Source organism: Suncus etruscus, chromosome 3 (genome assembly GCF_024139225.1).
Source record: "Suncus etruscus isolate mSunEtr1 chromosome 3, mSunEtr1.pri.cur, whole genome shotgun sequence".
Lineage (NCBI taxonomy): Eukaryota > Metazoa > Chordata > Mammalia > Eulipotyphla > Soricidae > Suncus > Suncus etruscus.
Window position 1 is genome coordinate 9,489,560 of NC_064850.1, and position 27,373 is coordinate 9,516,932.

The following is a 27,373-nucleotide window of genomic DNA, read 5'->3' on the forward strand; positions in this document are numbered from 1 at the left end:
CCTGGCTGTGGGCACAGAGGGATCCCAAAAACTGTATTCGCAGGGAACACCCCCCGCCATGACCAGCAAGGGTCTACAACTAGCTATGGACGCCCTGACCCTCACTCTGGGGAATCCCCTCTAACATCACTCTGGATCCTTTGCTCCCATTCCTGGCTCAGTAATTTCAGCTCTGGCCCCGCGCTGTTGAGAGTGAGGATCCGGAACCCTGAAGCCTTTTCCTATGTGGATTTTGGTCCTTAGGCTCCGTACCCTGGCTGACTGCTGGGGGTGAGGGATGTGTCTCAGCTCCAGCCCCGGTAAGGTACTGCAGGTCTCACACAGCCCTTTCAAAAAGTATGCTCCCACCTGGATTCCCCAACCTTAGAAAGGGGAGAAGTTGGGGAGAACATGGACATGTTCCTCCCTTCCAGGGGTCTCTTCTGAGCCCCTTGTTCCAGAGCACAGAGCTGTAGAGGATAAGTTCGACCTGGGAGAGCTGCAGTCAGGGCCAAGCCACCCCTGTTTGGAACTGAGGGGCAGGAGGTGCTCTTGGGCTTGGAGAGCAGCAAGCACAGTCCTTGAACCCTGCCTCAGGGTAGCTTTTAAAGCTGGAGACTGTATTTGAGGGCTCATGGGGGGGACCCCCTTATCAAGACATGGAAGAGCAGGGCCAGGGTGCCCAGCTGCATCGTCTCCCCCTAGGGTTGGCCACCTCCAGGCTGCACGTTTTCACCCTTCACCCCCTCAAGTCTTCCAGGCCCAAAGTCTCGACCTTCTTGGAGTGTGTGCTGGGCTCACCAGCGTTTCTGCCCTCTCTGGCCTCTTAACCTTTTGGGCTTCCCTGGCAGTGGCCAGGCCTGCCCTAGAGGAATCTTTTTTTGTTTTGTTTTGTTGAGGCATGTCAGAGGCACTCAGCTCCTCCCCTAGACTCTACCAAAAAGGTTTTAGAAACAATAGACCCTGAAACTCTGCCGCCCAGAAGGGAAGTACCTATGTACTCACTCCTTGGGAGGTAGATGGCAGAGGTGACTTGATCCCAGCCACCTGCCATTATTTATTTTTCCTCTCCAAGCATGGGTCCCCCCAAAAGCAAGTGGGCAGGCAGCCAAGCAGGACCAAAGCTGGGATGTGGGATAGCCCCAGGTTTTAAGGGTCCCCCTCTAGAGGTTCCTTCCTTCCTTTCTCCCTCCAGGTCCCAGATCATCGGCCATGATACGGAGGACAGAATGGGGAGAAGCACCCTGTCACCTTAGCTCCCACCCTGGTGTGAACAGGGCAGAGTCTTAGAGAGCCCCAAGAGACTAGTCAACTGGCTTGGATGAGGCAGGAAGGAGGGAAGGGAGGAGCTGGTCACCCAGCAGGATTCAGGATGTGGGCAAGGGGCGTGGACACAAACCAGCATCGAAAGAGAGAGAGAAAAAGACTGAGGAGGGGAGAAGAGAAGATGCACCCAGAAAAGACAGGCCTGGACACAGACACCGTCTGTGCAGCTCAGAACACTTGCCTCGCAGCACACATGGGGGAAGAGCAGGCTGAAGGACAGAATCGGGGCAAAGGCTGCTCAGGGGCCAGCAGAGCTGCTCTCAGGGGCGAGGCAAAGAGTAGCAGGGTCTCCAGTGAGGAAAGGACAGAGGGCAGAGGCCCGGCTCGCTCCGCCACAGGCTCTCCCTCACAGGAAGGACCCTCAGCACCAGCAGGTTTTAGAAGAGTTCGCTGGGCCCTCAGGTTTGCCCTCCTCCTCCTCGAGCTCCGCCAACGCCAGCTCATTGCTGGCCCGTGTCCGGACCCCCTCCAGCTCCTTGCGATGGGCCTGCAGTACCAGCTCCGTTAGCCGCGTGAAAGACTGGGGGACCAAGGACACAGGTTAGGCCAGTCTCCTCCAACTCTGAGCACCCTGGGAGTATCTGCCCGAGGGGTTGGCCGACTCCACGTGGCTTCCTCAGCTCTCCCCGCTCTGGGCTCTCCCACCAGGCCCAGTCTCACCTCTTTGATGTTTTGGTTGGTGCAGGCACTTGTTTCATAAAAGTCCATGCCGTACTCCTTCGCCAGCTGTTGGGGAGATGTGGCTCTGAGTGGGAAGGCCAGGGGATGGCCAGGAGGGTCACCAGTTGTTGTGTATGTAAACATTTCCATGGGATTATTATGTTACTGATCCTACCCTGATCAGTGATTGTGCCCTATCCTAGGGTGTGACCTGGCAGTCTGCTCCCACCATAGGGTGGTACCTGATTCTGCTCCCTCCTTAGGGTGGTACCTGATTATGATGTATAAAAGCAAGGGTGTGTGGAAGACTAGGGCTTTTTTCCAGGGGCTGATTCTGAGGCTTTTGGCTTCAGCCTTATGCACGGAATAAAGCTGTTACCTTCAGAAGCCTGACTGCCTGTTAGCTTTATACCCGCCACATTCACCTCAGAACCGCCAGCTGAACAAGGTGCCAGATGTGGGCTCCAAGCTGGAGGAGAAAGACCTCATCCTCCATCCCTCCATCAGTCAGCCCCATCAAGGGCTGACTCGCAACAACCAGTGATGCTCAGAGCAGTGTCCCAGGGGGAAACTGGAGCCGTCTATTACAGGCCAGTGGAGAAGGGCAGGAAATGCCCGGGATATACCCCCAATACCTTTCCACACACACAACTCACTCACACACTCACATGCCTGAATACTTACATACACGCTTGCGCACACACGTACACACACGCTCGCATACTAACAAACTCATGTGCATGCTTTCACATTCATGCCTGCACATATTTGTACGCTCATGTGCGCCCACACAGACACAAATGGCAAGACACAGAGGTGTTGGGAAGTGGCCGAGACTCACACTTGAGGGCCACTACTGCCACTTGCCTGCTGGAGACCTGGGACAAGGCACTGGATCTCTGGAGGCTACAGTTCTGTGGGGGGGTTCGGAGGCTGTGGAATGACTAAGCAGAGAAGCTCAGAGCCCACACTCAGCACAGGGCCACACACACACGTGCGCTCATGAAATATTGTTCTCCTGGTCGGGTTCGCCTCTCCTGTCCAATTTTTCAATTCTCATGTTTTCCTTTTTTGTATCAGAAAGAATCCATTTTATTTGAAGTGCTAATAGAATGCCATTGACTCAAGTGGGAGAAGGAATTGTTTTTTTTTCTTTCTTTCTTTGTTCTTTTTGTTTGTTTTAGAGCGCTCAGGGGCTACCTCTCCAGGTGTTTTGCTTGGGGGCACTAAAGCCCACAACCTATCTGCCTCCACCCTGGGGGAAAAGGATGGGGCTGGCTCTCAACCCCAGGGCCTTGCGTTTCCTTTCCAGTCTCCAGCTGGAGGGTCTTTCTGTCCTTGCACAAGTCCTTAGCACCCTCTTACTGTATCTGCCCCTGGGGGTTCCTCATGGCCTCTCGTCTTTCAAACCTTTCCTAGGCTAAGTGAGGAGAGTAGAGCTGGTAGATGATGAAAAAGGGGAGCAATACCTTGATGCTTTTATAAATTCGGCGACTTGGAGTTGTGCCTCTCTACACCAGGGGTCTCAAACTCAATTTACCTGGGGGCCGCAGGAGCTTACCGAATATTCGCAATAAAAAAATCGCATTAGTAAGAAAAAAAAATCGCAAAAAATTGCATTAAACATTTGCATACCCCAAAAGGAACTGCTCGGGTATGCAAATGTGTACTAGGATCTTTTTCTTACTAATGCGATTTTTATTGCGATTATTTGGTAAGTGAATAATCGTGAATACTGCAATATTTGAAGGCCAGCCGCGGGCCACAAAATGTACTGAGGGCCGCAAACGGCCCGTGGGCCACGAGTTTGTTCTACACTGTCACTAAAGAGCGAATAAACACAAAGTATGATCTTGGGGAGGGGGGATCTGGGTTTGGGTGAATTTCAGACCAAGAGGTCTTAGCTTGAGGTTGGACCCCAACTTGCCCAAGGGATTAAAAGCAAACTCTCAAAGTCAGCTCCTCTCCCAGGACTCTGGTTCTGTGGGAGGCAGGAGGGAGCTCACAGACTTCACAGGACCCCAGGACTGGCCCCACAAGGATCCCATCAGCTTTTCTCACTTACCTGCTGACCCTGCTCTCTCCCCACCTGCCGTTTCTGCTCTTCGTCAGCCTTGTTCCCTATAAGGATCTTCTGGACACCTTCGGGTGCATACTGGGGACAAAGGACAGGCAGAATGAGGAGCTGCTGCACCACCCAACTCCCATTCCACCCATCTCCCTAAGGCGCAGCCTACATAGGCCTCCAGCCCAGCACCAAGCCAATGAGCCCAGGGACAGATGGGGATGGCTGGGTTCACGTGCAGGTGACCCTAAGGACCAGGGCTACCCCCTGGGGTCCCAGCAAGGTGCCAAGGAGGCTGTGTAGGGCAGGAGACACTGTTGGTATCTGAGCTGGAGAGGACATTGAATTTGAGTCCAGCCTCTCATGAATAAATGAGAGTCGGGTCTCAGAGAGTTCAAATGTCTTGTCCAAGGCGCCATGGCAGTTGTGGGGCCAAGGACCGGAAGCCCAATCTCCTGCTCCTGAGCTTTTGGGAAGAAAGCTGTTTGCAGAGTTGCACTTTGGCCTGAAAGTAAAGAAATGACCTCAGAGGCCCAACAGAGCATGACAAGCAGAATGCTTCCCATGTCTTCCCAGTGTCTGACTCACCAGAGAGTGCTCTGTCAGCACTGAGGAAGGCACATTGCTTCCCAGCAGCATGGGATCACCCCCGCCTGCCTCTGCCCTTCTCATGTGGCCCTCCCATTGCCTCTCACTCTGAGGCGACTTCCCCACCCACCTCCGTCGTGGCTTCTCCTACCTCATCCACATCACTGACCCACTTCATGATGTGCTGGTAAGAGCGCTCGCTGCTGATGTCGTAGACTAAAAATATTCCCTGGAGAGGAGAGAGCGAGGGGGTGACAATAGGCCCAGTTCCGGAACATTCCCTGGCCAGAGGCAGGCATGGTTCCTTAAGTGCTGGTCCCACTTTTCCTTCTCTTAAATTTAGCCCCCCATCAGCCCCTCAAAAAAAAAACTCCTATTCTCTCATATTTCCCCCCAAACACACACTCTCTCTCTCTCTCTCTCTCTCTCTCTCTCTCTCTCTCTCTCTCTCTCTCTCTCTCTCTCTCTCTCTCTCTCTCTCTCTCTCTCTCTCTCTCATATACACACACACACACACACACACACACACACACACACCTGCTTCCTAGCTCCATCCTGGGGCTTTCTGTAAGGCCTGAAGACAAGGAAAACTTTGATCCAAGTCTTTTACTAATGGGAAGGTGGGGAGCCATCCTATCATGAGGGGAAAAGTGATCAACAAGAATCTGTGGACCACTGAAAGATTCTCCCAGGGCTCCCCTCTCTGGCAGGCCATCAAGGGCTCTCTTTCGGGGGGGATGGCTGCACTGATTTCTTCGACAGCCAGTTTGTGATGGTTTGGCGGCTCTTTCCCACCTAGAAAGCCTGAAGACGAAGCCTCACCTGGGCCCGACGATAGTACTGCTTTGTGATGGTCTGATAGCGCTCCTGGCCCGCCGTGTCCCTGGAGCAGAAACCGTCCCTCAGGAAAATATGGAAGCAGCGGAGAGGGGAGGAGCAGGAGCCCAGAGACCATGTGCGCTTACGGGGAAAACCAGGGTGCTTAAGTGAAACGCCAAGGGAATTGTAGGGCCCCTGGCAATGGGGGGGAGGCATGTCTGACTATAGGAGAGAGCCTGCTAGGCATAGTTAGTGGGGCCACTGGCCATGAGCACCAGGAAGCACAACTATCCCTTGACTGGGATGACACTCTAGCATGTCACCCTAGTGGCCAGCAGGCTCTAGTCTCAGTCACTGTGATACCTCTGAATACAGGCGCTTGACAAATGCTGTAGGCCGGGGCCACAGCAACCTCCTGTGGCTAAGGTCGGAACTTCACTGTGCTGTTCTGAGAAACTCAAAGGGCCAAAAATGATGGGGAGAAGCCCCCTCCTCCCTTTCAAGCCCCCTACACTGCAGCACAGCTCACAGGTAAAAATCTCTTACTCTGGGACCAGAGCCATAGCACAGTGATAGGGCATTTGCCTTGCATGCAAGACGGAAGGTGGTTCAAATTCCAGCATCCCAGATGGTCCCCCGAGCCTGCCAGGGGCAATTTCTGAGTGCAGAACCAGGAGTAACCCCTGAGTGCTGTCGGTGTGACCCAAAAACAAAACAAAACAAAAAATCTCTTACTCTCAGACAAACCCACAGTGGGTAATCTGATGGTTTCTCTCATTCCTGCCTTCTGATGACTGTGGTCAGTGCCATAAAATGGAAGGGACTGGAGAGTGTGGTTCCCAGGAGCAAGAGCGGGGCCCTGAAACTGCCTCTGTCCCTCTAGGTTGGTTATTCCAGGCCGAGCATCCCTAGTCTTTCTCACCTGGCATTGGCAGCTAGGGGGCAGCCCTGGGCCTCTTCTTCCCACTCACCAAATCTGTATGCGCACTTTGATGCCATCTACCTCTATGGTCTTCATCTTGAAGTCGACACCTGGAGAAAGCAGGAGAGCTACAGTTAGGGATCGCCACACCAGGCATTCATATTGGAAGGCATTTCCTGGGCTTAATCTTGCAGAAAAGAGGCACAGCGCAAAGAATCTTCCTCTACCAAAACCTGACCCTCGTGAAGTCTCTAGGGTTTGGGAACTGTGGCTTCAGGGGGTACTCAGGAAGTCTGGGGTATTTGCTAGCAATTCTTGGTTCAGTGCATGGGCCTGATGATGTGTTGCTGTTCTGGCCTTCTAGTGTGGGAATTATCTGGGTTACCCTGTCAGTGCCCATGGGCCCACTGATATTCAAAGCATTATGTGGTGCCATGAATGGAACCCCAGTCAGCTGCATATACCCTAACTACAGTATAATTATCTGGTCTCAGTCTCCCAGGTTTTGAATGGGTCTTTCCTTTTTTTTTTTTTTTTAGCTTTTGGGCCACACCCAGCAGCGCTCAGGGGTTACTCCTGGCTTTGCACTGAGAAGTTGCTCCTGGCAGGCTCAGAGGACCATATGGGATACCGGGAATTAACCTGGGTTCGTTGAACATACAAGCAAATGCCCTATCACTGTGCTATCACTCCAGCCCTTTCATTTTTTTTGTTGTTGCTATTTTTCGGGCCACACCCATTTGATGCTCAGGGGCTACTCCTGGCTAAGCACTCAGAAATTGCCCCTGGTTTGGGGGAACCATATGGGACGCCGGGTCCTTCCTTGGTTAGCGCTTGCAAAGCAGACACCTTACCTCTAGCGGCACCTCGCCGGCCCCAGCCCTTTCCTTTTTAATCTAAGAATTGCTCCAAGTGAAAAAACTGGGACCTGGGCCTGGAGAGATAGCACAGCGGCATTTGCCTTGCAAGCAGCCGATCCAGGTCCAAACGTGGTTGGTTCGAATCCTGGTGTCCCATATGGTCCCCCGTGCCTGCCAGGAGCTATTTCTGAGCAGACAGCCAGGAGTAACCCCTGAGCACCGCCGGGTGTGCCCCCCCCCAAAAAAAAAAGAAAAAGAAAAAAAGAAAAAACTGGGACCACAGGAGAAGGTAGTTTTATATAGGACCCATTCCATGGCTGCCTCATATAGTCCCCAAATGTGTCTCTGTACATGTGACATCTTCTACATTACACTTGGAGAGAGAAGAGTTTATCCCACCCAGAGCTCTGGTCCTTGTAGCCAGGATTTTTCTCTGCCATAGTAACACAGAGAAGGTTCCAGAGACTCCCGGAAGGGCAGTGCATGTGAAGCAGACACATAAACCCTGGAGCAAAGACAGGACTGATACACCCCAGGGTGTGCTGGAAGCTCAACACCAAGCTCAGCCCACTGAGGAAAAGGCTTGGGGGCTCTGGAATTGATGAAAGCATGTCTAGGTATGGCTCTGGGGACTGAAACACAGCTAGAACTGGAGCCACTGGCTTCTCTGAACCTCTGCTTCTGCCTCAACAAAATAGGGATATTATCCATCATTTTGGAGAAGGACCAAATATGTGGTAGATAGTCTAAACCATGGCTGTCTTCATGGCCCAGGACTCCTGGGCAGCAGTAAGTATCTGAAAGTGACTACCAGTGATTAGGGCAAAGGCAGGGAAGTGAGAAACATGGGATCAGTTTGAGGACCTGAGCTCCAAACTACAGGAAACAGAGAAAATTGGCAAAAATCACCCAGAACAAAAAGGTATTTGTAGAAACCTGCAGCAGGAGGGGCCAGCATCCTAAGCAATGCCCAGACGGGCACCTGAATGATAGCAGAGATAACAATGGAGTTCACAGTTCTTGCTGTTTTTCTGTTTCAGGTCACCTCTGGTCCACCTCCTCCTGACCCCCCTCCAATCAATCCCCTTCCCGTACTTAGTGACCTCAGTTCTGTAGTTGAAGTCCAAGGCTTTCTCATCATCAGATACTCTCCATTCCCATTGCTTTGTTTCTTTATATAATGCATGAATGAGATCATCTGGTATTTGCCCTTCTGCCCCTAACTTCTTTTGCTTAACATGATACCCTCAAGTTTCAGGCAAGTCATAGCAAACAGCAACACTTGACCTTTTCTTCAAAGGGCACAGTATTCCATTGTGTTTCTATACATCACTGTTTCTGTGGTGTGTGTATGTGTGTGTGTGTGTGTGTGTGTTTTGTGCCGTTCCTGTTCATTACTAGGTGTTAGTCCTGGCATGTTGGCACAGGGGTTGCCCCAACAGAGTTTGGGAGAACATGCAGTGCTAAGGATTGAACTTGGGCCATCACATGCAATGCATGTTGTACCATAAGATGCACCCCCCCCAAAAAAAGATAGGGGGAAATGTGCAACTTATGGAGCGAATGCCACTGGAAGCTGAAGCCTGAATGTAGGGGAGGAGAGCATCTACTAACCACTTGACATCTTCAGTGTGATGCCCCTTTTATTGCAGACATACCACATAGTCCGAGCAATTATGTTAATGCACTCTCTCCATCACATAGAGAGCTTTCATTTAAGACTATTTAATCGCTGCTACAACTTATTTTATATTAATAAAAATTAATATTTTATATTAATAAAAACGTATTTTAAAATGTTTGGTTTTTTTTATTATTTTCTGATGTAAAAAAAAGTTTTGACTTTTTTTATGTGTTTAACCAGCTGTGGACCGACATATTGTAAATATACTTTGGCCTCACAGCTGGTTGTTCCCAGCCTCCATTTCCTGATGGCATCTCATGTTGCACTGTTGGCTTTAGAATATTTTTTTCCTTGTTTTCCTCATCTAAAAACTATGTGAATCTTATGGCCAGGTGCATCTTACAGAGCAAAAAATATGGTATTTCCTGACCCTATTCTCAACCTCTCCTTCCACTCATCTGTCATTGGACACTCAGATTATTCCTATATCTATTATACTTCGCACTGCAATGAACAAAGGTATGCATCTATCTTTTTGCATTCTTGAAATCAATGTCAAGAAGTAGAATTAGGGGCCGGGAAGGTGGCGCTAGAGGTAAGGTGCCTGCCTTGCAAGCGTTAGCATAGGACCGACCGGTGTCCCATATGGTCCACACAAGCCAGGGGCGATTTCTGAGCGCATAGCCAGGAGTAACCCCTGAGCATCAAACGGGTGTGGCCCAAAAACCAAAAAAAAAAAAAAAAAGAAGTAGAATCAGTGGGTCACAGGAAGCTTTTTTATTTATTTTTGAGAAGTCGCCATTGTTTTCCATAGAAACTGAACCCTTAGCCAATGTTTTTATGTTCATCTCTGTCAGCTCTAACTGGGCTTGGTACTATGCCCCAGAGATTCATGAGCTGTTTCTAGTTGGTTAATTAAGTTGAGTAGGTTAATCAAACTGAATTCTGAGGAAGCCAGGAAGGTGGCTCAAAAAGACTGGCATACCTGTCAAACATGCAGAAGCCCAGGGTTCTGGCGACCTCCCACTACAGGGCTAAGCATCACCATCACCAAGAGTGGCCATTGGGTTCCCCTGGACACTATTTGGGGACCTTCACCCTTCAAAAATGCTGAACTCTCGAGTATTCCCTAGAAACTAGGCATTTTATCATTCTTAGCCAGTTTTCAGGTGGGAAATTATAGTAAAGACAGTGTTATAGACTGGAGTCAGCAGGTTGCAGGGCATAACCCCAGTACCCCAATACCCAGAAACCCCAATACCATCCTGATTCTACTGGTGTTAGTTCTTCAACAGGCTTACTCCCCTCTTTCCTCCTGTCCCAGTCCTCAACTCTACACAAATACAAATTAAAGTGAGTCTCATCCCTCTCACCAGAAATCAATCACCATTTAATTGGGAAAAAAAAAAGACAAGAAAAAATGGACGCTGTGAACTAAACTGACTTAGTTAGAAGAGAACCAATTCACACCTGCCTAAGCCGATTCATGTCTCTGGGGCTGGACCTCTGAAAAGAGTGATGCAGGCCTGAGAGAACCGTTCCAGGGGAATAAGAAAGTGAAGCTTACCACGAAGAGTGGTGAATACATTTAGAGAAATAACTATACCGACACTTATCATGACAATGGAAGTGAGTGAGAGAAGTAGAATGTCTGCCTTGAAAATAGGCAGGGGGTGGGGGAGGAGGGATTTGGAGGGCATTGGTGGTGGGAAGGTTGCACTGGTGAAGGGGGGAGTGTTCTTTATTTTTTATTTTTTTATTTTATTTTTATTTTTTTTTTTTTTGGTTTTTGGGCCACACCCAGCGGTGCTCAGGAGTTATTCCTGGCTGTCTGCTCAGAAATAGCTCCTGGCAGGCACGGGGGACCATATGGGACACCGAGATTTGAACCAACCACCTTTGGTCCTGGATCGGCTGCTTGCAAGGCAAACGCCGCTGTGCTATCTCTCCGGGCCCTTTATTTTTTATTTATATAACTGAAACCTAACTACAAATATGTTTGTAATCATAGTGCTTAAATAAAGATATTACAACAAAAATTGTTTCCTATATATGGATGGGCACAAAGACTATTATACTAGTGAAATGAGTCAGAGGGAGAGAGACACACAGAATAGTCTGTGGGATTTAAGAAAAATAAAAGTTAGTATGGTAATAATACCCAGAGACAATAGAAATGAGGGCTGGAAGGACCAGCCCACGATATGAAGCTTACCACAAAGAGTAAGTGCAGTTAGAGAAAGAACTACACTGACAACTATCATGACAATGATAGGTGAGTGAAAGAAGTAGAATGCCTGTCTCGAAGACAGGCAGGGAGTGGGGAGGAGGAAGATAGGGGACATTGGTGGTGGATAGGTGCACTGGTGAAGGGGGCGGTGTTCTTTTTTATGACTGAATCCAACTACAAACATGTTTATAAACACAGTGCTTAAATAAAGATATTATTTAAATAAAAAGAAGAGGGTGTGCTTACCTCCTCTCTAGACAAATAATTGTCAAGAATTTGCTTCCAAGGGATGGAGAGATAGTAGAGCAGGTATGGAGTTTGCCTTGCATGCAACCAACCCAGGTTTGATCCCCTGCACACCAAATGGTCTCTGGAGAAGCCCAGCAAGAGTGATAAGAGTGATCCCTAAGGAGCTGGAGCCATAGCACAGTGGGTAGAGCATTTGCCTTGCACGCGGCTGACCTGGTTTAACCCCAACATCCTATATGGTCCCCTGAGCACCATGAGGAGTAAATTTTTGAGCACAGAGCCAGGAGTAACCCCTGAGCACCGCCAGGTCTGGCCCAAAACAAAACAAAATAAAACAAAAATGATTCCTGAGCTGAGCCAGGAGTAGGCTCTGAACACACAAGGTATGCCCCTCAAAAAAGAAGAAAAATAAAAAGGAAATAAATTATTAATAATAATAATACAATAAAAAGGAAAAAGAAATTCTCAGTAGACTTGGGGGGGGTGCTTAGAAGTAAATTGTGTGTCCGCCTTACAAGCCTGAAGCCATAAGCTTCAACCCTGGTGCCACCCCAATGCACCAAGCATGCAAGTCAAGGTGACTGTTGTCTGAAAACCCAATACCATATCATGCTTTTTTTTTTTTTTTTTTGGTTTTTGGGCCACACCCGTTTGATGCTCAGGGTTTACTCCTGGCTGTGCGCTCAGAAATCACTCCTGGCTTGGGGGGACCATATGGGACTCCGGGCGATCGAACCACTGTCCATCCTACGCTAGCACTTGCAAAGCAGACACCTTACCTCTAGCGCCACCTTCCCAGCCCCATATCATGCATTTTATAACAGACCTAGTTCAACCTTCTGCAAGCCTTTCAGGGCTGTGCTGCAGGGTGCAAAGCAGTCCTAAGGGTGGGAGGGAGCTAATTTATGCCCGTTTCTAGAGAACTTGCCTCTGCCTTACAAGACTGTGTAAAGAGACAGAAAGAACAAGGCTCAGAGGAAGGGAACAAGCTCAGAGAGGTAAGACAGCCAGTCCAGCTTTGGGAAGGAACGCAGGTGGCCAGCAGGGGGCAGAGACTCCCAAGACTGGCACAGAACCTAGCTGCCCCTTTTCTTGGAGGAGTGGGAGGTGTGTATGCTACCTGGCACAGAGCCTGAACAGGGCAGCGGGTCTCTGCAGGATTTCAGAAGGGCTGGGCAGAGACAGAGACAACACCACCACCACCACCCACTCTCCAAGGGCTGCTCTGAAAGTGACTGTGAGAGGCGGGACTGAGAAGCAATTCCAGCCTTTCTCCTGTCCCCTATTTCCTTAGCTCTGTGTGGCCAGGGGCCACAGCAGGAAATTCCCCCACATCCCCCACCACCTTCCAGTCCAGGCCTTCCTGAACCCCAGGACAAACTTGCTGGAACACCTCAGAGAGATAAATTCTTCCCTTTGAGCTATTCATATGAACAGGTACATGATGGGAGGGAAAAGTAACAAAGAAAGATGAACAGCCAGAGAAGGATCAAATCTTTCTCCTCTAGGCTCAGGTCCCTCTGCCCCCCTCCCCTGCCCCTGTCCCTGTGATCCTGCTGACCTTCCCCCCCTGCTGAGCACAAAGGACAAAGTCAGTCTCTGGGCTCACCGTCCCTGTCCCTCATCCCTGTCTCCTGCAGCTTCCTGCTTCCTGCTTCCTCACCTCCTGAGGTTCACAGCTGCTCAGCAAAGGTTTCTGGAGAAACTACTCAGCTGTCATATGCCTCAAAGACACACACACACACACACACACACACACACACACACACACACACACACACACACCACAGAGAGTCTTCTAGTCCCAACTCCCTCTGCTTGTCTCCCCGGAGACTAGTCTTAGTCTTCGTCTCTCCCTTTGCTGCTTCTTTCACCCACCCCCAGGTTCTTCTCTTTCTGGCTTCTCTCAATCTATTTCTGGGTGTATGTAAAAGACTGAGCCTCAAACATGTTCTCTGCCATGAAGAGCACCCCTCATCTTCGCTCTAGGCATAAAGCAGCGTTTCTCTATAGGGGACACCTCTGGGCATGCCGGAACCTTCCAGAAGACAGAAGTAACATTGGGTGTGCCTTCTGTTTGTTCATTTTTTAGAAGGTCGATATGAGGGGAGGGTGAATTGATTTCTTTCCTGAAAAGAGGGGGGGCAGAAAGCCAGGTAAGTCTGGGCATCTGTGGGCTGGACCATCTCGAGGCAGATGCACAGCTGAGCATCCGACCATTGGCTGAACCCAAGAGACTACCTGGAGATGTGGATTTGGAGGTGGGTGGGCCCCACTGTTTCTCTCACCCTGCACCCTGCTCCTGCTTTGGTGTTAGGGAGCAGAAGTGCTGGGAGGTGGCAGCACACCCCGGCAGTGTGGGTGTGAACTCAGCGTCCCCACAAAGAGCCTGAGAAGGCAGGAACAAACTAACCAGCCCTATGCGATTCCAGCCAGAGTTCCCGAGACACCCACACACTCACTGGCCAGGCGCTGGGGACAGCTCCGTGCACTGGCTGGATGCATCTAAGCAAAGGCTCTGCTCCCAGAAGCAGGCTGAGTCCACCCTGTTCCCTGCAGAAAAACAAACCTAACAGGCATGGGAGTTGGTGAGCCAGAGTAAATCCTGCAGCAGCCCTGCTGGTTTCTCCCAAGGGAATCTGATCAACAGGGTGGGCTGCTGTCAGAGAATTCCCCCCTCCCCAAATTTACTCCCTACTGAAGGTGTAGGAGGGACTGGTCAGAGGGTAAAGCGAGAGACTGGCACATTTGCAGAGAAGTAGAGATACCTGTAGATGGCGTCATTGCAGGCTGGGGTGAGGCCATCGAAGCACATGGCACCCTCCCCCCCCCCCACCCCTTAGTGCCTGGATATACACACAGCACAGCACCATTTGTTTTCTGGAGCTGGGAGAACACCTTGGGATGCCTGATGGCTGATGCCGCCTGATGGTTTCCGAGACAAGACACCCCAATTCTGGGTCCAAGAGGGGGTACTTGTACATTCGCCCTGTGCCCTGCTCCTGGCTGCCTTCTATTTTGTCTTTTAGCCCCAAACAGAAGCAAATTACTAAAGGGTGGAGACTAACAGTTTGTATTTGAGGATGTTTGTTGTTTTGGAAATCTCTGCCATTGAGGGCCACAGCAGGTAGGGAGCTTGCACTGCAAGCAGCCTACCTGGGTTTGATTCATGGCATCCCAGATGGCTCCCAGAGCATCTCCAGGAGTGATTCCTGAGTACAGAGCCAGGAGTAAACTATGAGTACCACCAGGTGTGGCCCAAAACCAAAGACTGTGCAGAGGAAAGAGGGCCAGAACACTACCTCCAGAGGGCCAGAGAACTACAGCAGAGGGGTAGCCCAAGAAACAGAATTGGGGCAGGGGAGAAAATTCAATGAAATGGAAAACATCTGCATGCAGGTTCTGCATTCAGGGTGGGGTGCAGGTGCAAGCTGCAAGATCCCCTGAGGAGCCAGAGAGACAGCACAGACATGTAGAAGTTAGGGACATGTAAGGCAAGTAACTGGCCCAGATCAAATCTCGAGCACCACAGATGGTCCCCCAAACTCCACCAGGAGTAAACTCTGTGCATAGAGCCAGAAGCAAGCCAGGTGTGGCCACAAAACCAAAGGGAAAAAAAAAAAAACGAGAGAAAGAAAGAGGCATGACCATTATGGGGGGGTGTATATAGATAGTACAGAGGTTAAGACATTTATCTTGGGGCCGTTGAGGTGGCGGTAAGGTGTCTGCCTTGCAAGCGCTAGCCAAGGAAAGAACCACGACCGGACCATGGTTCAATCCCCTGGCGTTCCATATGGTCCCCCCAAGCCAGGGGCTATTTCTGAGCATCAAACATGTGTGGCCGAAAAACAAAACAAACAAACAAACAAACAAAAAAAGACATTTATCTTACATGCAGCCAGCCCACATTCGATCCTGGCACCCCAAATATTTCCCCAAGCACCAACAGGAGTGATTCATGAACAGAGATAGGAGTATGTCCTGAGCACCACCTGCTTCTCCCGTGCCCAAAAGAAAGAAAACCCCCATTGTGAGGCCAGAGGCTGATTCCAACTCCACCTGAATCACCAATCCTGGTGGTCTTTCTGGGTAGAGCCACCTGACACCACTCTGTCTCAGTTTCTGCATCCCAAAAATGAACATGATCATCCTCGATATCAGAGAATTCTTGGGAGGATTTTGAGACAAGGTGTAAAATCCCTAACATAGAACTGGCATTTAGAGCTTCACTAAATTTTACCTCTCTCTTGCTGCAGGGAGGATTAGATTAGGGCATCTGGAATGGCTGGAGAAAGATTAAAAGAAGGGGCGCCTTTAGGAAGAAGAAGGATATATGGTTAAAGAGGAGAGACAAATTGCCAGCACTAAGCAAACCATTTCGACAAAAAGCCAAAGGGCAGGAGCGGAGGCACTAGTGGTAAGGCGTCTGCCTTGCCCGCACTAGCCTAGGGCAGACCACGGTTTAATCCCCTGGTGTCCCATATGGTCCCCCAAGCCAGGAGTGATTTCTGAGCACATAGCCAGGAGTAACCCCTGACTGTCACTGGGTGTTGCCCCAAAGCAAACAAACAAAACAGTCCAAAGGGCTGGACTGTAGCTACTATAATGGATGAGGGCCTAGATTCCACCCCCCAGAACCACAAAACAAACACATACACACACAGAGAAACATAAAAGGGAGAGGGCCAGAGAAAGAGAAAAAGAGACAGTACTGTGGAGAGTGCTTGCCTTGTGCATTGCCAATTGGGTTTGGTCCTTGGCACCACATGTTGTCCCCTAAGCACCACCAGGAGTAAACCTTGAGCACAGCATTAAGTTAGTCCTGAAAAAAATAAGTCATGAAGTTTGCTTTTACATGGATGGATGAACATGGAGGCTATTATGCTGAGTGAAATGAGTCAGAGGGAGAGGAATAGACATAGAATAATGTCAATCATTTGTGGGGTATAAGAAAAACAAAAGATAATATGGTAAGAATGCCCAGAAACAATAGAGACAAAGGTCAGGAGGTCCAGCCCAGGTTAGAAAGCTTGCCACAAAGAGCGGTGAGTGGAGCTAGAGGAGGGAAGGGTCTGCTAGGACAATGATAGATGGAACTGATCACTCTGGACAAGAACTCTGAGCTAAAGTGGAGAAACTCACAGGCAAGGCATTGTTACCTTTATTAACAATGGTGCATTAACAATAATAATACCTCCATTAACAATAACCTCCATTAACAATAGTGCAAACCGGGCCCGGAGAGATAGCACAGCGGCGTTTGCCTTGCAAGCAGCCAATCCAGGACCAAAGGTGGTTGGTTCAAATCCCGGTGTCCCATATGGTCCCCCGTGCCTGCCAGGAGCTATTTCTGAGCAGACAGCCAGGAGTAACCCCTGAGCACTGCTGGGTGTGGCCCAAAAACAAAAACAAAAAAAAGAAGAAAAAAAAAACTATAGTGCAAACCACAGTATCAAAAAGAAAAGAGAAAGAAGAGAGAATTAGAGAAAGTAAGAGAGAGAAAAGCAATGTGCCTGCCCTAGAGCAAGGCAGGGGAGAGAGGATGGGAGGGTAGTAGGGAAATGGGCGATGCTGAAGGATGGTGTACATTGTATGACTTAAACCCAACAATGAGCAAATTTGTAGCCACGGTGCTTAAATTAAAAAGCAATTAAAATAAAAAAAAAAAAAGAGGAAGTCCTGAGCACAGCTGAGCGTATTGCCAAGCACTGTGCGGATTGGGGGGGCGGAGGGGGCAGCCCTCCAAGGGTTGACCTCAGGTGTGGCCTGCCAAGTGCCAGGTGCCACAAGCGTCAAGAAAGAGAGACAGCGTGAGAGACTGTGCCTTTTCATTAGTGATGAGATAGCCCCCAAGGAAAAACTTAATATACCTGAAACCTGAGGGAGACACCCAATCCCCAGAGCCCTGCAGGCTTCAGTTACCAAGACTGAAGGAGAGAAGGGAGGTGTCCCACCCCAAACCAGAAGTAAAGGATAGAGTATGAAGGCTGGGTGAGGGACATCCCCCAAAATGTCTCAAGTCCAAAGCAAAATGTAGGATAAGGTTAGACCCTGGGGGAAGGAGGTGCAGGTACATAACAACACAAGATTTCCCATCATCTCTTCACTCTTATTTCAAGACTCCCTTGTCTCAATGAAACACTTCTCAGGAGACTGTCAGTGGCATGGCCCACTAATTCAAAAGGTAAGTGAGGGCAAGAAGGAAAACAAATAACAGAGAGGGAGGGAAAAAAAAAAAAAAGGTATTGAAGCTGCAGAGAACTCAGAGCAGGGCTTCTCAACCATTCCCTTCCCACCTCACCCCCGTCCCTTCAGACCCTGTCCTATCACTGTCCTATCACTGTCCTATCACTATTCCTGTCCTAATCTCATAGCTTGGCTTCCTTGGATTATCCTAGGGGTCTGTCTGAGAAATGTTGTTCTAGACCATGGCACCCCATGTCCTATCTCTCAGTCAGGTGAATGTGGGGAGATGGCTATGCCCCCAGCCTGCCTCCCTCATTTCCTTAATGGCTGAAGACTCCGGGCTTACTGTCGCCAGGCACAGACAGCAGAGAGCCCTGTCTTCCTCTCACCCAGTGGCAGACTGGCCGGCCCTCCCTCCTGCTGGCATCACCCTTGGGAAAAAAAAAAAAAAGGTGCGCCAGGCTCTGAGCAAATGCCTGAGTCAGCCTAAACAATGCGGGAAGGATGAACGCGAGAACTCAGGGATTTAGAGGTGGGCCTATTCCTCAGCAAATGGGTTCTGCAGACTCTAATTCAGAGGGGCCCGAATCTATCTTGTCCGCTCCCTCTTTTCAGAAGCAGAGTTACTCAGCACCCTCCTGGAAAGCTACTTCTCTAAGCAAACAGAAAGCAGCCCCTCGTCCAACTGCATGGAGCCTGATATCACCCTCGGAACAATCGAGCACCTCTTAGGGAGGACCACTCACTTTGGGAAACTGCTCTGACTTCAAGGCCACGTTGTCACCTCCAAGTCACCGAGTCAAAGGAGCTGCCTCCCCCCTACACAGACTGGAGGTTTCAGAGTGGGGCCCTGTCATTCTCACCTCCATCCGGTCCAGACAGAGGCAGACATGTTCATGCAAAACATGCACTGACACTGGCACATATACACATGAAAACATGCAAATACATGCATTCACACCTGTAAACATATACATAAAGTTTCCATGTGGCAGGACAATGGGGATCAGTGTACCTGTCGAGCCTGTCACCTTTACACTATCTGGGGTCAATTTTTAGAAATTTGGGGCCCAAGAACCTGTAGATGTTTCCGCTAGTCAACACGAATTCCCAGTATGATGGAGAAAAATGGATCCCTAATGTCTGGGCCCTCTATGTAGAGCACTCCATGGCCATGAGGTGATCCTAGAAGGTTCTATCAGCCGTCAGGCTGGGCTAATGGGCATCCTCCGCTACCAATGGTGATGCCAAGCTAAAGGAAATGAAAAGTTTAGTCTGAGGGGCCAGAGAGATAGCATAAAGGTAGGACGTTTGCCTTGCATGCAGAAAGACGGTGGTTCAAATCCCGGCATCCCATATGGTCCCCAGAACCTGCCTGGAGCGATTTCTGAGCGTAGAGCCAGGAGTAACCCCTGATCGCTGTTGGGTATGACCCAAAAACCAAAAAAAGAAAAGAAAAGAAAAGTTTAGTCTGAGACAGTCACTCTTCCTCTCCATACTTATCAAAGAAGATCCCCAGTGTAGTAAAACTCCCCTTAGGGAAGATAAAGGACTCTAGGAGGGGCTGGAGGTAGGGTATTTGTCTTATCCAAGACCTAGGATTAGTACCCATATGGTTCCCTGATCATTGCCAGGGTTGATTCCTGAGTGCAGAGACAGGCGTAAGTCCTGAGCACCTCGGGGTACGGTCCCCAAACAAAAAAGTCCTCTAGGAAATACCTTCATTCTTCCCTGCAGACAAACTGTTCTCGATTGCCTACTATGTTCCAGGAACTGCCTTGTTATATCAGTTATTATTATTCATTAGATATATTCTAAGTCATAATAGAGAAAGAGCCTTGCCTTTGGAGAGCTGCAACTCTAGTGGGGAGGACAGCTACTAAGTAAGTAAACAAATCACTGCAGAGAGAAATCTGTGCTAGGAACACAGGCAGAATGACAAGGAATGAGCAGGTCATGTGCAAATTGCTTTAGCGTAGCTGGTTAGTGAAGATGCTTTATTTTATTTTTGAATGTGGGGGAAGTTCCACATTTAGCAGGGCTCAGGGGCTGCTATTCCTGGCTTTGAGCTCAGTACTGACCTTTGGTCATTTGGGAGACCATATGCGGTGCCCAACATTGGAGCCAGGTCAGCTGCATACAAAACAAAGACAGTCACTCCTGTACTTTCCGACCCCACCGGCAAAGACATTTTAAAGTGAGTGAACTCCAATCAAAACGACAAGACAAGAAGGTGCCAATAGGTTGGAGAGTAGAGGATCGGTTAATGCCTCTGTCAGGAAAGCATCAAAGAGAAAAGAAAAAGGGGCTAGCATAGCAAGCTCCCCACTCTCAGACTTCCTGGTGTCCTATCATGGTGTGTATGCGTGTGTGGTGTGTGTGTGTGCGCTACTGGAAGTTGATGAGCTCCTACACTGACTAGCTTGTGTGTCTACAGTACAGCATGACAGTGCTTACAGCAGGCACAGAACAAATGTTAAGAAAACATTTGTTCACTTCCTTCTGCCCTTCTCTGTCAGACATCCTCACCTTTCAGTGCCTCTTCCATAACGCCTTGTGCTCTGGCTTACCTCAGCTGTACACCCCTCATTCCTCCACCACCCCCTCCCCAGGGCCAGGCTGATAGGCAATAGAACATTCTTTCAGGAAGAGCTGGGACTGGGAGCCTTAGGAGCAAATCTCTCGGAGGACATGAGGTGTCCAGACACATTGGACCTCACACAAAACCCACAAAGCAATTTCCCGGCAAGGACAGAAGTGAACTTAGCCAGGATGATCATCTTCTGACACTGCCAGCTGGCACAGCCAGGCTCACACACAAAAAAATATGGGACTGGAGAGATAGCATGGAGACAGGGCGTTTGCCTTGCATGCAGAGGGACGGTGGTTCAAATCCCAGCATCCCATATGGTCCCCCAAGCCTGCTAGGAGCAATTTCTGAGCGTAGAGCCAGGAGGAACCCCTGAGTGCTGCCGGGTGGGACCCAAAAACCCAAAAAAACAATATAGATATATATGGCAGTGGCAAATCTCAGGTGCTTTTCACAGCACCTGCTCTCCCACCCTTTGTATTCTGGATTTCTCTACTCAGATTTCAAGGCGCTACTCAATGTCACTTTTTTTTGGGGGGGGAAGCCTTTACTCTCCTTTGCCCCACTCTAATTCTCGGTGTTTTCACAATGCTCCCACATCACAATCTGATCATATGGCCACAAGCTCCCAGGGCAAACAGTACCTAATTCATTGTGTGTTCTTGCTGCTCAGAGAAGGGCAGATCCTTCTTACATTAGAATAAATTAATGAAAGGGCCGGAGAGATAGCACAGCAGCATTTGCCTTGCATGCAGCAGACCCAGGATGGACCTGAGTTTGATTCCCCGCATCCCATGTAGTCCCCTGAGTCTGCCAGGAGTGATTTCTGAGTGCAGAGCCAGGAGTAACCCCTGAGCACTGCCAAGCGGGGAGAGACGGGGAGGAAGAGGTAGAGGAAGAGAAATAGGAGGAGGAGAAGAAATTAATGAACACAGGAAAGGGTACATGAGTGGACAAACAAATGGATACATGAGGTAAATAATCAGGAGATAAGTCAGTGGAAAGGAAGTGTACATCAGGAAGGAGCAATCATGATGTCACCTGTATGGGTCACCCTGTTCAGCCGACAGACAATCTGTTCTCTCAGAGGTCGTCTCAGAGACCAGTGCCCTGCACAGAGTTCTTTTTTTGTTTGTTTGTTTTTGTTTTTGTTTTTGGGTCACACCCAGCGGTGCTCAGGGGTTACTCCTGGCTGTCTGCTCAGAAATAGCTCCTGGCAGGCACGGGGGACCATATGGGACACCGGGATTCGAACCGACCACCTTTGGTCCTGGATTGGCTGCTTGCAAGGCAAACACCGCTGTGCTATCTCTCCGGGCCCTGCACAGAGTTCTTGACACACTGAATGTGAACAGTCAAACGAAGATAACACTTGGTCTCACCAGCCAAGGTGCTGCAGTGGACTCATCAGTACCACCGCTGACTCTCCCTGAGGGGATGGTGTCAAGAGTAGACAGTCCCTCAGCTGGGATAGTTGAGGCCCTGACCCCTGACCTTTTGCTCACAGAACAGAGGGCCTGCTGGGCATTCTGTGGAAGGGTCATCTGGGATGAACAAAGATAAAACCCCTAGTCAGGGTCGAGAATTCGGAAGCAAAGAGATAACTCAACCGAGGCCCAGCTGCATGCACGCCATTGCTGTTATAACATTGCTGTTCTAACAGAGGGGCTGGCTTTCCTCTTCAGCGGGAAAAACTAAATGTCCTGGAAGTTCTGTGGCTTCCTGGATGAAGCAATCGGATTGGCACAAGAGCCAAGGCAAAGCCAGAGGCCTGAGGAGAAAGCTGTCAGTTGCTCAGACCTGCGGGCCCTGATACTGGATTACATGAGGAGGCATTCTGAGAAGAGCTGGCAATGGGAGGACAAGAGTAATGGCCAAATATCGATTTTCCAGCTACAAAGCTCGTCTCCAGGCTGTCTGGGGAAGAAGGAGGAAGAAGGCATGGAGACTGTAGCTCGACAATGTAGGCGTCTGCAGAACTAAGGAGGTGGGCACAGGTGAAGTCAATCCTCCGAACACTGCAGAGCTACTGCCAGGGATCCTATTTTGGGGGGAGGCAAAGATATTGCTAGACTGGGACCATGAGACAGAGTGACAGCTGGCCCAGATCCACACCTTCGGTTACCCCATCCTCAAAGATACCTTGAGGTACCCCCTCTCCCCACTCTTTCCCACTCATACTTCTAGGTCAGACTCTGAGTCAGTCAGGGAAAGAGGCTCAAATTCTGCCCCAGGGCTCCCCTGAAGGTACCTTGTACCTGATTCCTAACTGTCTTATTCACTCACACCACAGGAACCAGAGCTCAATAAACAGTGCTCAGTGACAGTGCCCGAGAGGTGCTGAGAATGAACTCAAGGCTCCAGACTGAGCGTTTCTTCATCTTCAACTCTTCTAAGATGGAGAAATAAGACTCGTGATGACAGAAGCTACCACTGTATGAAGGGCCCTGCCAAGTGTTTCTAATAATTCTTTCACCTCTGGCATCTCCCCAAAGACCTTTGAGAAAGATTTTCTTTGAATCTTCAGTTTCCCATGGGGACATGGCACACAGATCCAAAAACCTCAAGATGGCTGACTTGCTTTCATGGCATCAACCTAGGTCCTTCCCTTCTACTCCATTCCACCCCCAGCTAGCTACTCATCTCCCTTCCTTTCAGTGGGGCTTGGGAACAAGGTGGAAAGAGACCTCCCACACTGCCCACGGGCTGAGGCCTCCCAGGAGATGGGGGCACCAACCTGGATTCAATCCAGACTGGCCCAGTGTCCCCACAGTCTCTGAAGAGGAACCCACAGACCCCGGACCATAGGGTCCAAACATTGGTTCCATTCTCAGTTCACTAGGTCTTCAACTCTTTCATTCTTCCACTGCCACGTCTGTCTTTCCTCCCTCCCTTCACTCCCCACAAACCTTGGCCTGGGGCAGCCAGAGCCAGTTCAAACATGACTTCCCCAGAAAGGTGACACCACAGCAGCACAATGCTCAAGAAAGCAGCCCTGCAGCATGGCAGTACAACCTGTCCAACTGGAACGCCCCAGGCTGCTGCCTCCTCAGAGTCCCGCCTTGCAGACAGACACAGAGACAGACCAGGAGAAAGATCTAGAAAACCCAACTCCACGACAGTCACTTCAGCTTCTATTCATGGCTTACATGTTCCTTTGAGCCACGCAGAGCCCACTACATAGAAATATCCCTGCAGGACCAGCCAGAGGTGCCATGGGGCTCTTTCAGGAAATGCCATGTCACTGGTAGCTGGAACCTGCCCACGTCAGGAGAGAGAGGAGGCTGGATGCCTGAGTAGATTTGGGTGTTGGTGCCACAGGAGGGGGTGGGAGCAGAAGAGAGACTAGGACATGCTGAGATGTCTCCTCTGTCCAGAGATTGCCACAGGGCTTGCAGGGCTTCCCTGCTTCATATCTTCAGACTCCTATGTAGCCAACATCCAGGCCACCATTGGCATTTTGTTATTTCCTCCGCACAAGGTTGGGCTGGGTTTTGCCTCTGTAAATCTGGTCTTTAGTGCCCACTGTACACCTAGCCCAAGATGTCCCCATTCATTTGACAGCACTGACAGAAGTGTCCCGTCCTGGGCTAGGACTGTGAAAACAAAGAGGAATAGATTTGGTCTCACCCACAAGGAGCCGAGAGGAGACAGACTGAGGAATGTTGTCACTCGTCCCCTAAAAAAATCTTCCTTCTGTTCCAGCCAGACCGCCCAGAGGCCCATGAACACCCACTGAATTCCCACCTCTGTGGTGTCTACTCTTCGCTCCATCTGCTTCTTCCCTGACAGAAACTGAGAAGCAGCTCACACTGGAAGGCCTTCCTCCCCCAGCCTTCCCAGCTGCCTCTCATGCTACCTTGTTATATAGAATCAGGTGACAACTGCAAGACACCCACCACCCTGCCATAATGATGGTCACCATTCATCTCCTGCATGGAAGAGCTCTTCCTCGAGTGCTCAGAGAGAGACCAGGTCGCTATGGCCTAGCTTCTTCTAGCCTGTCTTGCTTCCCCAACTAGACAACTGGCAGAAAAGGGTTGGACAGCAATATGTCTCCAGAATGCCTTGTAGTGAACAAGCAATTCATTTAGGTCAAGATGCGTTAGGCCAAGCACTGGAAAGCAGTGCAGTTGAGTCAGGGCTGCATGGACAAGGGAGGCTAGGCATTCAGACAGAGCTCAGATCTGCCCACCTATTGATGAGTGAGATGGGTGAGGCTGCCTGGGCCTGCCTCCCCTTGCTGAACCATCTCCTCCTCACTGCTCCCTGGAAGGCCCACTGCTGGCATTCACAGGCTTTCAGAGTAAATAGGATAAACACTACGGCACAGATGTGCCAGCAGCAGTAGATAGCAGCCCTCTCCAAGAAGCTGAACTCTGCCCTGGCGGTAATTGGTGAATGGCCTTGTCTTCCCCATTCACAAAGCAGCTCCAGCCCGTCTTCCATGAGGAGCGAGTGGCATGAGCTTGTATTATTCATCCCAGAGCCTCCCAGTCCTGGCGCAGAGCCTAGCAAGAAGGCACAGCTTTGGGGGGCCGGAGAGATAGATAGCACAGCGGCAGAGTGTTTGCCTTGCACACGGCCAACATGGGATGGACCCCGGTTCAAAGCCTGGCAGGAGCGATTTCTGAGCGCAGAGCCAGGATTAACCCCTGAGCACCACCAGGTGTGGCCTCCAAACAAACAAACAAACAAAAGAAGAAAAAGAAGGCACAGCTTTGAAGGGAAAGGACAAACTCGTGATATGACTGTGTGGGACCCTTTTTCTTGACTCCTTTATCTCCTTGATCCCTGACTTCCCTTCCACGTCTGAGGAAAACTTTCTGCCTCCCAGAAGGCAAAGTTTTTCTTGACAGTCCAACTCTCTCAGACTTGGTTGTCACTAAAAAGCACAAAGTCTTGGGGTGCTTTGGATGAGAGCAAATCAGGTGGGATCAGAATGCACAGAAGAGTGGATGCAAGCAGTAAGGTGGGGACAGGTATTCTGTCCTTTCCACTATTATCCAACCTGACCCCTAAATAGTGCTCTGCCTCCTAAGGAAAAGGGACCCTAGCACCAGAAACATAGAAAGGACTTAGGGCCTATAGACAAGGGCCCTGAGGGAAGTGGAGAGAGAGAGGCAGGATGCTCCTAATAATCCCCTCCCCACAGGCTGTGAGGAATGGCAGCCAAGGTGCTTTTACGTGGGTGCCAGGAAGGCGTTAGGATGGAAGGAGCAGAAGGAAGAGTCGCAAGGAAGGGCTGGGGAGAGGAAGCTTCCAAGGGCCATCTTGGTATTTCAGAAACATGGGTCCCTCCTTTATGGAGGAAAGGGACGTATCACCCGGGGAGGCTAACAACAGCCCTCCACCCAACCTTGAGCAAGAGCTCAAGAGCTTCTGAAAGGGGGTGAGGGTGGGGTGTGAAGCTCTTGGGTCAATTCTATGACTAGAAATGGAGTTGGTGGACTCTAGAGTGCAAACGGCTGCCTTCAGGCTAAGAGCCTGAAGTGTCCTGAGGTGACACCCACTATCTCAGAGCTCCAGATACCTGGTCCGGCCACCTGAATAGCCACTGCCAAGTTTCCTTGAGTGCTAACCTGCTGCCCTTTGTCCCCAAGATTGCAACTGACTCTCACCTCCTTCTGACTCCCTGCTCCCCCCACCTCCTACTCTCTTCCCAAATCACACCACCATCACCGACACACACACACACACACACACACACACACACACACACACACACACACACACACGAGTTTTAGTTTCACCCCCTATTCATCTTTCATCCAAAGATTAAAGGTGGACCTCCTAGGTCATGGCACTGCAGTTATCCCCATTTCACAGAGAGGGAAGTTGAGCTCCAGGGATATATGAAGGAAGCTATCTGCTTCCAAAGGTTTCTAGAGGCTGATAAGATAGCACAGTGGGTAGAGCATTTGCCTTGCACGTGGCTGATGCAAGTTTGATCCCTGACATCCATATGGTCCCCTTGAACCTACCAGGAGCAATTCAGGGGTGCAGAGCTAGGAAGAACCCCTGAGCACCTCTGCGTGTGCCCCCCCCCCCAATAAAAAACAAAAATAAAGGAAAGATTTCTAGAGTTTACAACAAAGATTTTAGGGGAAGTTGAGGGTTAGTATCTGGGGAGAGGGATCAGAAATGGGTGAAATTCTCTCACCTCGAACCTCCCAGAAAAGGGGGTTGGTTCCTCAGGATGAGAGAAAGAGAGGCCCTGTCAAAGAAGAGACACCCACTCTCCCTAGGAGGGGTCCCACACTGTCTTGCCCTGGGGCCCACCAGGCCTTGTGGTGTAAACAAGGACTCAGCACTACCAGAGTAATCTAGTCCAAGGGCTTCCTGCCTCTGACACCCAGCTCTGGAAAAATCTCCCCATTTTTCCCCCCTCCCTAACCTCCTCCTACACAAGCTCTGGGGAGACTCAGTGTAAAGCACTTCTCACGTGTGTGCCAGACCTGGGCTGGAGCCCAGCACCGTCAAAACAAACAAACAAACAAACACCCCAAACAAACCTGAGACTGACCGAGCTCTGCAGGGGGGCCCTCCCCATTAAGGCCACCTTCCTTTCCAACCCCCTCACCTCCTGAGAGGTGTCTCACCTTGTGTGTACTGGATGCGCCCTTAACAGCTGTCAGCTGCGCCCTGGGGCTACTCCTTCCTTTAGGCTGCAAGCTGGGGTGAGCCCCTGAACTGAGTGTGAACCCCCATCCCCACTCCAACCCCTTCCCAGGACAAGCTTGGCTTCCCTTCCCCCGCTCCATTAGGGGTCTGGGAGATGAGATGTCATTTCAGCCCCTCACCTAGGCTGGCTTGGGGTGCCCAGGCCTACTGCACCCTGCACCCGAATTCTCAGGCTTGCATGGTCTGGGGGGTGAAGGGCAAGAGCCAGGGGACCCCCAGGAGCTCCAGACACAGAGGCACCAAGCTGGCAGGCGGTCCCAGGCCGGCGCCCCTCTCCAGGATGGATGGAGGGAGGGAAGGAAGGAAGGCTGGCCCTGGTCTGGCCGTGGGGCGCCCCTGGCTGGGCCCGGGGGACCCCCTTACCGATGGTGGAGATGTGCGAGGAGTGGAACTCGTTGTCGGTGAAGCGGCACAGCAGGCAGGTCTTGCCCACGCCGGAGTCCCCGATGAGCAGCAGCCGGAACAGCACGTCGTACTGCTTCGCCATGGCGGGGCCGGGCCGGGGCGGGCGGCGGCTTCAGCCCCGCTCGGTCGCTGCCATCGCGCGCGCGGGCGCGGAGCCGGAGCCGGAGCCGAGCGGAGCCCCGAGGC

General features: G+C 50.5%; 1 protein-coding gene across 2 annotated transcripts; it reads right to left on the reverse strand.

Moving 5' to 3' along the window:
• Window positions 1-987: 987 nt before the first annotated feature.
• Window positions 988-27,373, reverse strand: RAB15 (RAB15, member RAS oncogene family). 2 transcript variants are annotated; one of them, XM_049770496.1, is made up of 7 exons: window positions 27,146-27,373; window positions 6,409-6,469; window positions 5,441-5,501; window positions 4,770-4,847; window positions 4,031-4,120; window positions 1,966-2,031; window positions 988-1,825 (listed from the first exon to the last, which is right to left on the reverse strand). In XM_049770496.1, exons 1-7 carry the CDS (start codon window positions 27,267-27,269, stop codon window positions 1,667-1,669), a joined length of 639 nt encoding a protein of 212 aa, XP_049626453.1. In that variant the 5' UTR covers window positions 27,270-27,373; the 3' UTR covers window positions 988-1,666. The 2 variants fall into 2 exon arrangements, with proteins under 2 accessions (XP_049626453.1, XP_049626454.1); XM_049770497.1 differs by having other exon boundaries at window positions 6,360-6,469; window positions 27,146-27,285.